We start from the raw sequence: 14,808 nt of genomic DNA on the forward strand, positions 1-14,808 counted from the left end.
GAATAGACAGAATTGCTTGGTCTGGTGTTGAGTGGAACTTGCCTAGAATGAAATTCTGAGAAATGCTCATTTATAAGTGTTGTAGTGATAAGGTAAGTTCTTCCTCCATCTGGAGTTCCACTGTACCTTTGGAATAACAGTGATGTACAATGATGTCTTTCTTTCCACTCTGTCTCAATCAGTAAGAACTGGATATTACTTTAATTTAGCTACTGTTTTGTTCTAAAAAGTAAACATTATAAAAATGAACCTGAAGAGTCTTAGGGAGTGTGATCTTACCATATTCATATGGTGTGACAGGTATTTAAGACGGAGGCATCACTAAAGCTATTTATAAACCTGAACAACCTTTTCCAAGTTTTTATAAAGTTTTTACAATTTAAATATCCACACTGCATCTAGTATTCAATAAATATAATTGCGTATGCTGTGCTTTCCATAAATTAAAATCCTCAAATGCATCTCAAACCAAGATGGTATTTCTACATCACGCCTATTTAAAAGCAAATATAATAGATACTATTCCTGGTCATAAAACCAGGTAAACCCCCCTACCCTGTTCAAAAGGCAGCAATACCTAGTTTCCCTATATCTATTAAATGGGTGCTTTTCTGTTAAAAATCAGAATATGGAAAAAAAAGTCAATTTTTTCCCTTATACACCACTGAGAACAAGCATAATCCCCTAAATTTTTTTTTTTTAATTTCCTTACAGTGTTATTTCTTCTGGACAACTGAGTGGGTGGAGAAAGAAAAGTGATAAGGAAAACATTTTCATCTTGTACATCTTCCTCCAGCCCCTAAAATTCTCATCTAACACTTTGTGACATGTGTAGTGGTGTCAGCATCTCTTCAAATCTAGCTCCCTTCATGTTGGACCCTCTCAGGTTGGCTTCTTGAAGATCACACCCAGACAGATCACAATTCCCTAAATCAGTTCCTGCCAGAGTTGCTCCTCTGAGGTTACAGTTCTTCAACTTTGCATTTTTTAAGGTAGTCACTCTCAGGTTAATTCCTGTTATCTGACTTCCTTCCATATCCACACCTTTCAGGTTAGCACCTTCTGAATTGGCTTTAAGACCAGAAGGATCCTCAAAATTACACAGTTTCAGGGATGCTCCTTCTATATTAGAACAGAGCATCTTGACTCCCTGGAGATTTGCAGTCAAGCACTGATCCAGAGAGATCAGCTTGTTTAAGATTTGCACAGCAAAGATTTGCATGTGCAAGATTGCAGCGGTTTAAACTGGCCATTTTGAAGTTAATGTATCAAAGGTCCAAATGAGAAAGATCAGCACCACTGAAGTTCAAACCTTGGCGTCGCAGTTCTGACTTGATGGGGGTTGCTAGCAAAAATCAGACAAATTCCTTTCAGGATATTGGTGAATGATCCTCCGGTGGTTTAGAATTCTTTATTGCCACTTCTAGGTGTTCAATCAATGAGTCAATACCAAAAAATCTTGCTTCTTCTAACATATCCAATAAATTAATGCCATCATTTACAACAAGCTGTCCATGACACAAGTAGTTCAAAATGGGTTCAAAGTACTCAGGACTTTGGTCAATTAAGAAATCTCCTCTGTGATCTTGCTTATTTCCCAGACATCTTTGTCCTTAAACATGTGGGCCGCATACTATCAGGTTCTTTATTCACTAAAGTGCTCCGTGTTGTTGTAAAGTACCGCCCTCCAACATTTAATGTTAGCCAGTCTGTGTGGAATCCTGACAATCCCTCAGGTGACTTAGAATCTGTCTGAGTATCAATAAATGGCTCTCCACACACAAACAAAACATCATCATCCCTGATCAAAGCAAGATCATCAATCAGTCCACCTTTCCCATTATACACACTGGTGGCTTTTACGCCGAGTTTACTGCTGGCCACAGAAAGCAAATCAGATAAAGTTCCACATACAGCAACCACCTTTCCGTTCTTGGGGCTGCCGTTCAGGAACAGGGCCACCCACCTCATCGTGCTGCCCCTACTGGGTCCTGAGTGAGCCACCACCCTCCCACCTGGTCCTCCTCCCACCTTTTTCTCCTTCCACCCTTCCCCTCCCTCCACCCACTGGGATTCACCTCCTTTCACCACCTTCCTGCTTTTGGGGACACACCACACACACGCAACTTGTCCCACACCCGGGACTCAGCTGGTCCTCATTCCCACTCTGCCCCTAGGCTCCTCCCAGTCTGTCTTTTTTTGAGTGGGGCTTTATTAACTTTTGGAATCACTGTTAGGCTGGCTTCATAAAAATAAATGGTACTTTTGTTTATTGTATGTTAAAAACCAAGTGTGTGTGTACGTTTAGTACAATATCAGTATTTACAATGGTAAAGCCATTATATAGAAAAACCAGGCCATTCCCCTTATATCCAAGAAAAGAAAGCCACATATGGTCTTCACAGATTCAACTTTTTGAAAACTGATAAATTAAAATATACCTTTTGAGATCTAGCCTGAATGTAACTTTTAAGAGCACAAAAATTATAAGTATACTACCCTTCAACACATTAAAAATTAATAACGATGTATTTCAGTTATTTTTCCCATCTTAGACAATTTAGCAATACACTGAGGGCTGCACTGTAAGAGTTAGACCATGAAAGCTTAGAGTTATTATCTATATGCACAAAGAGAAAATTAAATAAGTTCTTTGATATTTCACATTTCACATGCTCTGAACTCAAATATAATGATTGAAAAACGCTTTTCTGATTCTCAAAAAATGAGTAACACTGAGAAGGTTCACAGCTTCCAGCTGCCACTGCCATCCAAGCCACTCTGAGCAGCCTTCCACAGCTGCTGGGCGAGGCTCTTCCCAGCTTTCCATAGGGTTCAGTACAAATATTAGACACCCACCTCTGCAAGGGATCGACAGGGTTCATTCATTCCTCTAATGCATTCTGTATCAAGACAGCCCCAGAACATACGCCGCCCTGCCTGGATGTCAGAAGGATTTCACACATGCATGGTGACAAATGGACCTCTGAAGGGACCAAAGAAACCACAGCACGCCCATTACCTTTTGTTTCTCATCGGTCTCCCCACTCTAGATGTAAACTTCCTGTGGGCAGTGCACATCGTCTGCCTAAAACAGTTCCGGCCCAGGGTAAGTGGTCAAGAAGTATCTCACAAGGGAAGGAATGAATGGGTCATGGGTCCACTGAAGCGCTTCCATGCAACCAGGACTGATGACCTGCCAAGCCCACCTGCCCGGTCCCTCCTACCTGCGCCGCTCCTCAGGCGGCTCTCCGTGAGCTCCGAGATGGCTCCAGCAGTGGCGGTCTTCTTCAGGCGAACCACCCCCGATGCGGTGCTACTTCCTGGCTTGTTGAGCGTGTCCTCACTGCTGGCCCTCTTGAGCTGAGAGAGTTGGAGGAAAACAGAGAGGATTAAGAGGTGGTTTTCAGGAAGGAGCGCTATAAACAAGCAGAGCATGGGAGCTGGGCTATGTGTCCAGCAGTCAAGATACAATAACAGCACTTTGAGTAGCATGATAGAGTGAAGTGAAAAAATGCAAAGCTACACAAACCTGTTTCTGTCATTACAGGTCCAAGTATGCTCTCCCATGACTGTTTCAAAGAGCAGTGTAAGACTGTGCGTGAAGAATACCATCAGGTCACACTTCAAGTAATGAGCCTAAAAAAATGTGGCTGGGCACAGTGACTCATGACTGTAGTCCCAGAACTTTGGGAGGCTGAGGTGGGAGGACTGCTGGAGCTCAGGAGTTCAAGACCAGCCTGGGCAACAGTGAGACTGTCTCACTAATTTTTTTTTTAATTAGCTGGGCATGGTGACACCCAGGAGGCTGAGGTGAGAGGATTGCTTGAGCCCAGAAGTTCAAGGATGCAGTAAGCTATGATTGTGCCATTGCACTCCAGCCTGGGTGACAAAGCGAAACCTTGTCTCTCAACAAAAATTTTAAATAAAAAATCTGCTCCTGGTGGGGGAAAAAAAGAATGGGAACCAATTAAAAAAGAACTGGGAGATGCGCAAAAGGCAGGATAGGGCAATGCACAAGAAATTCAAGGACAACAAAAAAAGGCTCATGACATAGGCCAGGAGGAGGTGGAGGGAGAGAAACAATCTGAGTATCTGCTGTGGCCTCACCACCAAGCATTCTGCAGATTATCTCACACAGAAAATGTGTTCAAAGGTGAGAAAGGAACTTTCTTGGAGGCTGGAAGACAGAAGAAAGCAGCGCCCTCTGTTCTGGCTTTGCTTTCTTCCCTGTCATGGGATAAACATTTACTAAAAGGTGATGAAGTCTAAGAAAGGAGACTCCTAAGTGATCCACACTTCAGGACCAGATAGATTACATTCGATGTTAATGAGAAAAACCACAACTAAATTCTCTCAACCACTGTTGAGTCTTCATCAAAGAAGGCTCTGGAGAGGAACAGTGCCAGAAGACTGGAGAAGGCAGCTGTCCAGAGCCGTCTAATGTATCTGACATCCAGAGCACACAGTATGGAAAAGCCCTTAAATCAATGTGGACATGCAGTGGGCGAGCCCCGCCCATCACACAGGCTGAAGGGAAAAGCCCTGCTCCATCCTACTCCACTGGCTTTGGGGTCATTTACTGAGAGTTAGTTGTTTAAATATTTGCACAATTTTTTAAAGTTTCCATCTTTGCATCATTTACATTTCAGGGTGTAACTACCCTCACCCCATCATAGCTTGAAAGTGAATAAACACCAATACCAAGTGTTGGTGAGGCTGTGAAGCAACTGGAATGCTCACGGCCTGTGAGTGGAAGTGTAAACTAGCATAACTGCTTTGGAAAGTGGCAGTATCTACTAATGCTAAGGCTGGAAAATAGAAGAAAGCAACATCCTCTGCTCTTGCTTTGCTTTCTTCCCTGTCATGAAATGGGTAGGACAAACATTTGCTGAAAGGCACTAAGTCGAAGAAGGGAGACTCCTAAGTGAGCACAGCACAGTCCCCTGTGACTCAGCAATCCCATTCCTAGATGCACACCCAAGAGAAGCGAGTACATAGGTCCCTCAAAAGAATGTTCATAGCACCTTTTTTATAGCAGCCCAAAACTGGACAACCCAAATGTCCTTCAACAGAAAGAATAAATGCAATGAGAACTACACAGCAAATAGGAAAAAAATGAATTACTGATATACTAATAAATGGGTGGCTGTCCCAGGTATTATGCTAAGTGAAAAAAGCAGACACAAAAGAGTATATACTGCCTGATTCCACTTGTATTAAGTTTAAAAGCTGCACAATCAAATGATGGTAATATAAGTCAGAATGGTGGTTACCTCTCGGGGAGTTACAACCAAAAAGAAACCTTCTGGGGTGCCAGAACGTTCGACATATTGATAGGGTGGTGGTTACACAAGTATAAAAAAATATAAACATGCAATGAGCTTTATAGCTAAGATTAAGATTAGTGTACTTTATGGACTTTATTGTAAATATGCTGTGCTTCATTAAAACAGAAAAAGAAAATTGGAGTGAAGGAAGTTTGCAATTTAGGCAAAGTCCTAGTTCCACTCCTGCAAATACTAGCCGTCTGGTTTTTTTTTCTTTTTTTTTGTAATTTTTAAAATTTTACTGTGCTAAAATAAGCATAATATAAAATTCACCATTTTAAGTGCACAATTCAGTGGTATTAAATACATTCACCATGTTGTACAACCATCACCACCATCCATCTGCAGAAATTTTTACCATCACAAATAAAGTCTACTCATTAAACAGTAACTCACCATTGCCTTTTAACAAGAGGGATGATGGTAGAAGTCTTTTTATTTTTTTAGAGACAAGGTCTTGCTCTGTTACGCAGGCAGGAGTGTAGTAGTTCAAACATGGCTCACTGCAGCCTTGAATTCCTGGGCTTTCCTGCCTCAGCCTCCCAAGTAGCTAGAACTACAGGTGCACAACACTACGCCTGGCTAATTTTTTAAAAATATTTTTGGAGAGGTGGGATCACATGGCCGAGCGCAGTGGCTCATGCCTATAATCCTAGCACTTTGGGAGGCCAAGACAGGCAGATCACCTGAGGTCAGGAGTTTGAGACAAATCTTGTCAACATGGTGAAACTCTATCTCTACTAAAAATACAAAAATTAGCCAGGTGAGTTCGAGATGAGCCTGGTCAACATGGTGAAACCCCATCTCTGCTAAGAATACAAAAATTAGCCAGGTGTGGTGACACATGCCTGTAATCCCAGCTACTCGGGAGGCTGAGGCAGGAGAATCACTTGAACCCGGGAGGTGGGGTTACAGTGAGCCGAGATGGTGCCACTGCACTCTAGACTGGCAGACAGAGCAAGACTCCATCTCAAAAAAAAAAAAAAAAAGGAAAAGAAAAAGAGACAGGATCTCACTATGTTGCCCAGGCTGGTCTTGAACTCCTGGCCTCAAGCAATCCTCCACCTCAGCCTCCCAAATGCTGGTATTATAGGTATGAGCCACCACTCCCAGCCTGATGGTAGATGTCTTAATATTAGCCATGCAATCTTGGTCAAGATTTTAAAACAAATTATTAACTTTAAAAACAAATAATTTACATTAAAAGGATGATTTGTGTGCAACTCCAGTTACTAGATGTCAGCATAATCACATTTTCTTTTTTCTTCTTTTCTTTTTTTTTTTTTTATTTCCAGAGTCTCACTCTGTCGCCCAGGCTGGAGAGCCATGATGCGATCTCAGCCCACTGCAATCTCTGCCTTCCTGGTTCAAGTGATTCTCATCCTCCCAAGTAGTTGGGGCTACAGGTGTGTGCCTCCACACCTGGCTGATTTTTGTATTTTTAGTAGAGAGGGGGTTTCATCATGTTGCCCAGGCTGGTCTCGAACTCCTGATCTCGGGTGATCCACCTGCCTCAGCCTCCCAAAGTGCTAGGATTACAGGCGTGGGCCACCACACCTGGCCCATGATCACATTTTCTGAACAACAGCACAGTCCCCTAATTTAGCAACTGGACTGTATTAGTCTGTTCTCACGCTGCTAATAAAGACATACCCAAGACTGTGTAATTTACAAAGGAAAGAGGTTTAGTTGACTCACAGTTCCACATGGCTAGGGAGGCCTCACAATCATGGTGGAAAGCAAAGGAGAAGCAAAGTCACATCTCACTTTGCTCTTGGTAGGCAAGAGAGAGCATGTGCAGGGGAACTCGCCTTTATAAAACCATCAGACCTCCTGAGACTTATTCACTATCATGAGAACAGCATGATTCAATTACCTCCCACCAGATCCCTCCTGTGACACGTGGGGATTATGGGAGCTAAAATTCAAGATGAATTTTGGTTGGCGACACAGCCAAACCATATCATGGGCCGAACATGACACTCGAGTTAATCCAGAAGTTACACTACTGCCCTTCTTAGAGGAACTCTGTAATGGTCTTTCCACTTCCCATTTCGGAGTAAAAACCATCCCTTCACTCAAGCTCTCCAACCTCTCAAACCATCCATCAGGTCACCTGTATAATACATGTTTAATATTAAACGACCATAGTCTATAAGGTCGGCAGCTTTTTCTCAATAGAGAAAAACTATTACTCACACTTCCAAGAAGCACACTCAGGTGCCTCCCTGGTCCCCAAAGGAAAATCAATGCTGGTTTGAAACTCTGAAAACTCCCTAGATGACAGCTCAAATGAAAAAGGGAAATCACAGTGGTTAAGGGAATTCTTAATGCAATAATGCAAGCCATATATGCTGGATTCTGCTTTTCCCCTATCTGATTCTCTGACATTTCTAAAATCTGCAAGTCTGACTCAAAGTACAGAATTTTCAAACTCTACAGCAAAGGCCAAGAGAGGAAGGGCTCTCTGAAACCCACAATAAACCATAAAATCCAACAAATCACAGCACTCCTACTTAGAACAGAAGTGAAACCCCCTCGGAGATCCCACCACAGCCTCCGTCCCCAGCCACCACCCCAGAGCAGCAGAGGTAGAGCTTGCCCTGCCCCCTTCCATAAGGGGTTGGTTCCTGGGACTCAAGGTCTTGGTGAGATGACAGCTGGAGGCAACAAAGGACAGCATTGGGCAAGCAGTGGGAGTTTTGCCTTTGGGGCACTGCAAGAGGACCTGGCATGACAACAGAGGTGGCGCCAGTCATGGTAAGAACAGGGGTGAAGCAGTAGCAGTGACTGGGGGAAAGCACAGGTAGCTGCAGCACCACGCTCAGGGCTGGAGGGTCTCTGGTGGGGAGTTAGCAGTAAGTGCTGCATCGCAGGGTTTGTTTTTGTTTTCAAGGGTGGGGAGGGAGTGAGAAATGCGAAAGAAGACTTGGGATCTGGGATCTCTATATAGGAGGTTCCCAGCAATCACACAAGAAGGAGGCAGCCCAGGGGGTGGTGAAGACAGCAGTGCTCCTTCTTCCTACCTATATGACCCAGGGACTGATGCTGCAGTTCCTCAATTCTAAAATGGAGAAAACATTTCAAGGCCAAGGCAAGAGAATCACTTGAGGCCAGGAGTTCAAGACTAGCCTGAGCAACATAGTAAGACTCCACTTCTACAAATAATATTTTTCAAAAATTAGTGGGGCGTGGCACTGCGTGTCTGAAGTCCTAGCTACTCAGGAGGCTGAGGTGGGAGGATCACTTGAGTTCGAGACTGCAGGGAGCCATGATCGCACCATTGCACTCCAGTATGGGCAACAGAGCAAGACCCTGTCTCCCGCCCCGCCCCCCGCCAAAAAAAAAAAAAAAAAAAGAGACAAAGCAATTGGTGTATCTCTAGAGTTGTGCCCTTAAACATTTAAAGCATTTTATTAAGAACATAAACGTTGGAGGCTCTCATCATCATCTTCATCATCGTCATTGCAGCCATTTTCCTAGTGCCCCTCCACGGTGGTTCTCCAGGCTGGTAGCAACGGAAGCATCTTTAGATTTACAAACAAAACTTCGGAAGGAGGGCATGAAGTATCATGCTGTATTAGGAAGTGGGCAACTTGTGAGCCATGGAGCCCTGGGAAAGTCTGGATCTAGTGGCTCAGTTTACTCACCTCCAAAAGAGAATTTTTTTTTTTTTTTTTTTTTTTTCTGAGACAGTCTCACTCTTTCACCCAAGCTGGAGTGCAGTGGCGCAATCTCAGCTCACTGCAACCTCCGCCTCCCAGATTTAAATGATTCTCCTGTCTCAGCCTCCTGAGTAGCTGGGATTACAGGCACGTGCCCCCACACCCAGCTAATTTTTGTATTTTTAGCAGAGACGGGGTTTCACCATGTTGGCCAGGCTGGTCTCAAACTCCTGACCTCAGGTGATCCACCCGCCTCGGCCTCCCAAAGTGGCGGGATTACAGGCATGAGCCACTGTGCCTGGCCACAAAAGAGAAGAATTTGAATCACCTAAGATCCTTCTCCCTGTTTATGTCCTCATTGCTATGAGACTGCATATGCTTATTAGGCTTAAACAATTTATTGATCAGTGTCACTGCATATTGTGCACATGTACTCAGAACACAAATAGCAGAGAATACAAAAATACCCCACGCTGTCTGGGCTGATTAATTGAAGAAGGAATGTGCTGATGCCTTCACGATCCTGCACTGACTGTACTCATCATGCCTTCTGTTTTGTACACGTAGTGGCTGCTTTTTCACCCTCCTTACATCAGAAAAACTGCACCATCAAGGGCCCGTGGTAAATGTCAAATATCTTACTAACCAACTGATTGTAACCTCCACTTCAAACATGCTGATTTTTGACCACTGATCCTAAAACAGTCTTTATATTCATTCCACAAACATGGAAATGCCACTACTCATAGCCTAGGGCCTGCCTGCAGCAACATTTCACACGGGAAAGAATGTGAACAATGGGTCCTGAGCAGAGGGTGGGGCTCCCTTCCTCGCCCCCCTTCTCCTCTCCCCTTCTCCTCCAGCCAGTTCACCCACAGCGAAAGAGCCCTTAGAATATGGGGCCACCTAGTCTGTTAGCTGTAAAGGCTGAAGGGGATTCCAGCCATCCAACAGCCTTTCAATGAATCCTGCAGTGAGATAAAGCCCAGATTTCAGTGCCAGAAGGAAGCGGGCGGGGGATGCGGACGTCCTGGGGAGAGAGGGGGGCACTCCTCCTGGAATGCCATGCTCCTAGGGAGACTGCAGCGGCCCTCCACATGTATGTGGGAGAGGGAGGGGAAGATTGGTAGGAGAAACAGCTCCAAAAACCTCCCTCCCTTCTTGTCACTGGGCTAGGGCTGCTTCTGTCGGGCTTGTGGCTTCTCCATTCCTGTCCCTCCCCCATCCTGAACACTGTAATTCAGCTAAGCTTTACCAAAAACCCACTAGAGGCTGGACGTACATCTTTAGCCTATGTCCACTTAGAAGATCTGTATGCTTTGTATATGGCATGAATGTCAAAGTGAATCAGGAGGCCCTGCCGATCAGAGTTAACCACCTACAGAGGAGGTTCCCATACAACCATGCAGAACACACTGAGGACAGCACTAAGCTGCAGAGAAACAAATGTGGAGAAAGCCCAGGAGGGGCTGGGGGAGTCCCAAGACCTCACAGAAGAGGCCATGATTCGGTTTTTCTCAGGCAGAGAGGACAGTGAGGCATTCTGGAGGGGCGGGTGTTTTCCACAGCACCACCAGGCTGAAATGACCAACAGGAGCCAGGAGGCCCCCATCCCACATCACAGGGTTTGGGACAAAAGCCATGTCATGTGGCAGCACAGTTTAATGGCCAAGGGCTGCAAATACAGACCACGTGGGTCTGAATCCTGGCTCTGCCAATGCTTAGCTGTGTGACCTTGGGCAAATCACATCACCTCTCTGTGCTTTGGTTTCTTTACCGAGAAAGTAAGTATAATTATGGTACCCACTTCAGTGTTGCTCTGAGGATTAAACAAGTTAGCCATGCAGTGTGCTTAGGATAACAGTGTCTGACACAGTATGCATTCAACAAACACCAACTATAACAATAAGAAATGAAAATCATCATTATTGTTTTTACTATTGTTATCCTGTAAAAACTAAATTCAAATTAAGGCAAGGAGGAGGAGGAAGGAGGGGAGTGTTTTCAGGAAAACATGAATGCAATGCAATGGGGATTCCAGAGGGTACAATAGAACATGAAGCAAGTCATCAGCCTCTCTGAACCTCAGGCTCTTCTTCTGGTAAATCCATCCAAGAACAATATTCAGTAAAAATGTATAGTGTGCCTCCCTGTGATGCACCAGGCACAGCTAGGGATAACACATATCAGCTATTGTGTTCCATTTTGTGAGCCAGCCACACCAAGCTGACTCTGTCTCCTCTTGGACTGGGGGATTTTACGCTGCACTGTGGGTAGATGTGGTTCTGTCCTTCCCAGGCAACAGGATAAGTATGATGTGCTGCAGGCCAGTGCTGTGCCACCTCGTTCCCATAGGGCATGGAGTTTGGGTAGCAGCAAAGCTTTCAAGGGGAGCACTTCATTTCCCCTGCACCTTCCACAAGGAATTCCATTTGAAAAAGACTGGTAGCTTAAAAGGTTTCCTGGGGGTAGGACATAAAGACAAAAAACTGATCCCACGTGTCCTTCAAAACAAATAGCTGAAGGTAGCTACTCTTACTTTGTAACTGCTTTTTGGATGCAACATCAAAGGGAAAGCTACCAGTCTCAGTTACTAATTCTTGCTCCCTCTCTATTCACCACTGCATTTTTGGCTTTGTTTCCTGGCCACAGCACCACTTGAAACTTCTGGCTTGCTCTAGAAGATTCTATGAAGGTGTGCATTTCGGTGCTGCTTTGCTATTTAGTATGTATCTTCACTAACAGCTTCACTGATATTTAAGCTGCCAACCACCTGTACAAGAAAGCGTATAAAAGGAAAAAGTTTAAATACCTCACAGATTAAAATAACTAAGTAATTCCTCTCAATTCCACAAAGATGCAGAAAAGAATCCATAGCCCTAAAATCATCAGATATAACATAATCTGGTCATTACTGGTGGATAACATGTTATGGTTGGACACTGCTTCTCAAATTTGAGCAGACATCAGAGTCACAGGAAGGGTTTATTAAAATGCACCTTTGTCCCACTCATAGTGACATGGGAGCCTCAGGATCTGCTCAGCACATTCCTTTTCTGCTGAAGCAAGCTTAAGCCAATGTTTCATCATTTGCAACCAAGAGGGCCCCAATTAATAGACCTGGGCCTCGCAAATGGCACTGCAGGTTCTCTTCTTTCTGGGCTGTGCTCAGATACCACAAGGAGGATTTACAGGAGTGTCTGCACCCTCCCTGGGCGCCCATGTCCCCAGCCTCTGCGCCCTGCTTTCTTTCACTGCTCCTTCAGTTCAGGCCAATATTGAAAGTCAGGTATTTAGACACTTCTCAAAAGAAGACATTTATGCAGCCAACAAACATACGAAAAAAAGCTCATCATCACTGGTCATTAGAGAAATGCAAATCAAAACCATAATGAGATACCATCTCACACCAGTTAGAATGGCGATCATTAAAAAGTCAGGAAACAACAGATGCTGGCGAGGCTGTGGAGAAACAGGAATGCTTTTACACTGTTGGTGGGAGTGTAAATTAGTTCAACCATTGTGGAAGACAGTGTGGTGATTCCTCAAGGATCTAGAACCAGAAATACCATTTGACCCAGCAATCTCATTACTGGATATATACCCAAAGGAATATAAATCATTCCACTAAAAAGACACATGCGCATGTATGTTTACTGCAGCACTATTTTCAATAGCAATAACTTGGAACCAACCTAAATGTCTGTCAATGATAGAGTGGATAAAGAAAATGTGTCACACATACACCATGGAATACTATGCAGCCATAAAAAAGAATGAGCTCATGTCCTTTGCAGGGACATGGATGAAGCTGGAAGCCATCATTCTCAGCAAACTAACACAGGAACAGAAAACCAGACACTGCATGTTCTCACTCGTAAGTGGGAGCTGAACAATGAGAACACATGGACACATGGAGGGGAACATCACACACCCGGGTCTGTTGGTGGGTAGGTGGCAAGGGGAGGGAGAACATTAGGACAAATACCTAAGGCATGCGGGGCTTAAAACCTAGATGACGGGTTGATAGGCACAGCAAACCACCATGGCACATGTATACCTATGTAACAAACCTGCATGTTCTGTACATGTATCCCAGAACTTAAAGTAAAATAAAAAATAATAATAATTCAAATTAAAATTTAAAAAAAGAAAGTCAGGTATTTAGTTCTACTTTGGGTGGATTTGTCTCAGTGTTCCTGTTTTGACCAGTGAAACTCTATCTATCCATTTACTATAAAGCAAATATAGTGAGATGCTAACTCTAGGACCTAGGTGGTGGTCTATGGTGTCTGCTGTGGGATCCCCTGTACTACCGTAGAACCTCCCCGTGTGCTTACAAATTGTCACAGTAAAATATTGGGAGGGAAAATTACTTGCTTTTTTGTCCACCACCATTTCCTCTTTTTCTCTTCTGTTCTCTGACTTCCTTTTTAGTCTTTTTCTTCTTCCCATACCATAGGTGGAAAGATTAAAGTCAAATCAGAGGAACAGAACCAGGGCTGGAATGGCCAAGTGGGCTACATTTCTTTCTGCTGCTCCTTCCCTCAAGCCCTATCATTTTCCTGCACAGAATCAGGCCTGGAGAGGACAGGAATCAGGAAGGAGAGCAGAAGGCCCCTAATATGCGCATGGTACCAAGTGTAGAAAAAGTTATTCAAAACATTAATTTTAAAAATTAACAATACAATAAAAAAGTAAAACGATACAGTATAACAACTATGTATGTGGCAGTTACATTGCATGAGGTATCATAAGTAATCTAGAGATGACTTAAAGTATATGGGAGGATGTGTGTAGGTTATATGCAAACATCTTTATATCAGGGACTTGAGCATCCATGGATTTTGGTATCCACAGTGGGTCCTGGAACCAATCCCCCAAGGATACCAAGGAATGACTGTATTTGCTTTTCTGACATTTTGTCTGTGGAACAAGTTTCCAAAACATGAACCTATCGATGGGAGAAGTGCCCAGCATCTCATTCATTGTCCTTTAGAAACATTCCTATGCTTCCGGCCTTATTTTATATATTTTGTTTTTATTTTTTTTTGAGATAGAGTCTCACTCTGTCACCCAGGCTGGAGTGCAGTGGTGCGATCTTGGCTGACTGCAACCTCTGCCTCCCGGGTTCAAGCAATTCTCCTGTCTCAGCCTCCCAAGTAGCTGGGACTACAGGACTATGCCACCATGCCCAGCTAAGGCTAATTTTTATTTATTTATTTATTTTTCGGTAGAGACAGGATTTCACCATGTTGGTCAGGCTGGTCTTGAACTCCCGACCTCAGGTGACCCACCCACCTCAGCCTCCCAAAGTGGCATAAGCCACCCTGCCCGGCCGAGGCCTTATTTTAAATACTGCTTTTAAAAATATTTCCATATTCTAGCAGCTCCAATGGTCTGTTATTGTGGAATGTATGTATTCATTTAAAAATCTAAGTTTATATGTGGCTTATTGGATATAGAAAAAATAATAATAAACATAAAAATCTAAGTTTAAAGTGTGCTATTGGGTTGAAGATAATAAAAACAAAAATAATGGAAATGATGTTTGAATCCAGGATAATAGAATAATAAACAAAATTACACACAGGATGCTTTACCCACATTTACTCCTTATGGCAAAGGTGTTACCTTCATCTGAAAGACAAGGAAGCACAAGCTCAGGGGAGCTACACAGCTTGCCTGCAGCTTCACAGTGGGGAAGTGGCAGAGCCAGGATTCTAACTCAGGCCAGCCCCATACCCCCAAGCTCCTCCTGTTCCATCAGACCGCCAGAAAACAGGTGTGCTCATCTTTCAATAAATACTGAG

The 14,808-nt window shown here is 43.8% G+C and overlaps 1 protein-coding gene and 1 pseudogene across 6 annotated transcripts in view; both read right to left on the reverse strand.

Moving 5' to 3' along the window:
- Nucleotides 1–14,808, reverse strand: part of SPECC1 (sperm antigen with calponin homology and coiled-coil domains 1) — a 236,651-nt gene that overhangs the window by 211,005 nt on the left and 10,838 nt on the right. For all 6 annotated transcript variants that reach the window (XM_058428274.1, XM_058428275.1, XM_032178850.2 and 3 more), the window contains one exon: nt 3,228–3,363. In XM_058428274.1, the coding sequence (XP_058284257.1) occupies nt 3,228–3,363 (136 nt within the window). The remainder of the gene's footprint in view (nt 1–3,227; nt 3,364–14,808) is intronic.
- Nucleotides 797–1,971, reverse strand: LOC116484086 (BTB/POZ domain-containing protein KCTD9-like; annotated as a pseudogene).

Source organism: Hylobates moloch, unplaced genomic scaffold (genome assembly GCF_009828535.3).
Source record: "Hylobates moloch isolate HMO894 unplaced genomic scaffold, HMol_V3 SCAFFOLD_15, whole genome shotgun sequence".
Classification (NCBI taxonomy): Eukaryota; Metazoa; Chordata; class Mammalia; order Primates; family Hylobatidae; genus Hylobates; species Hylobates moloch.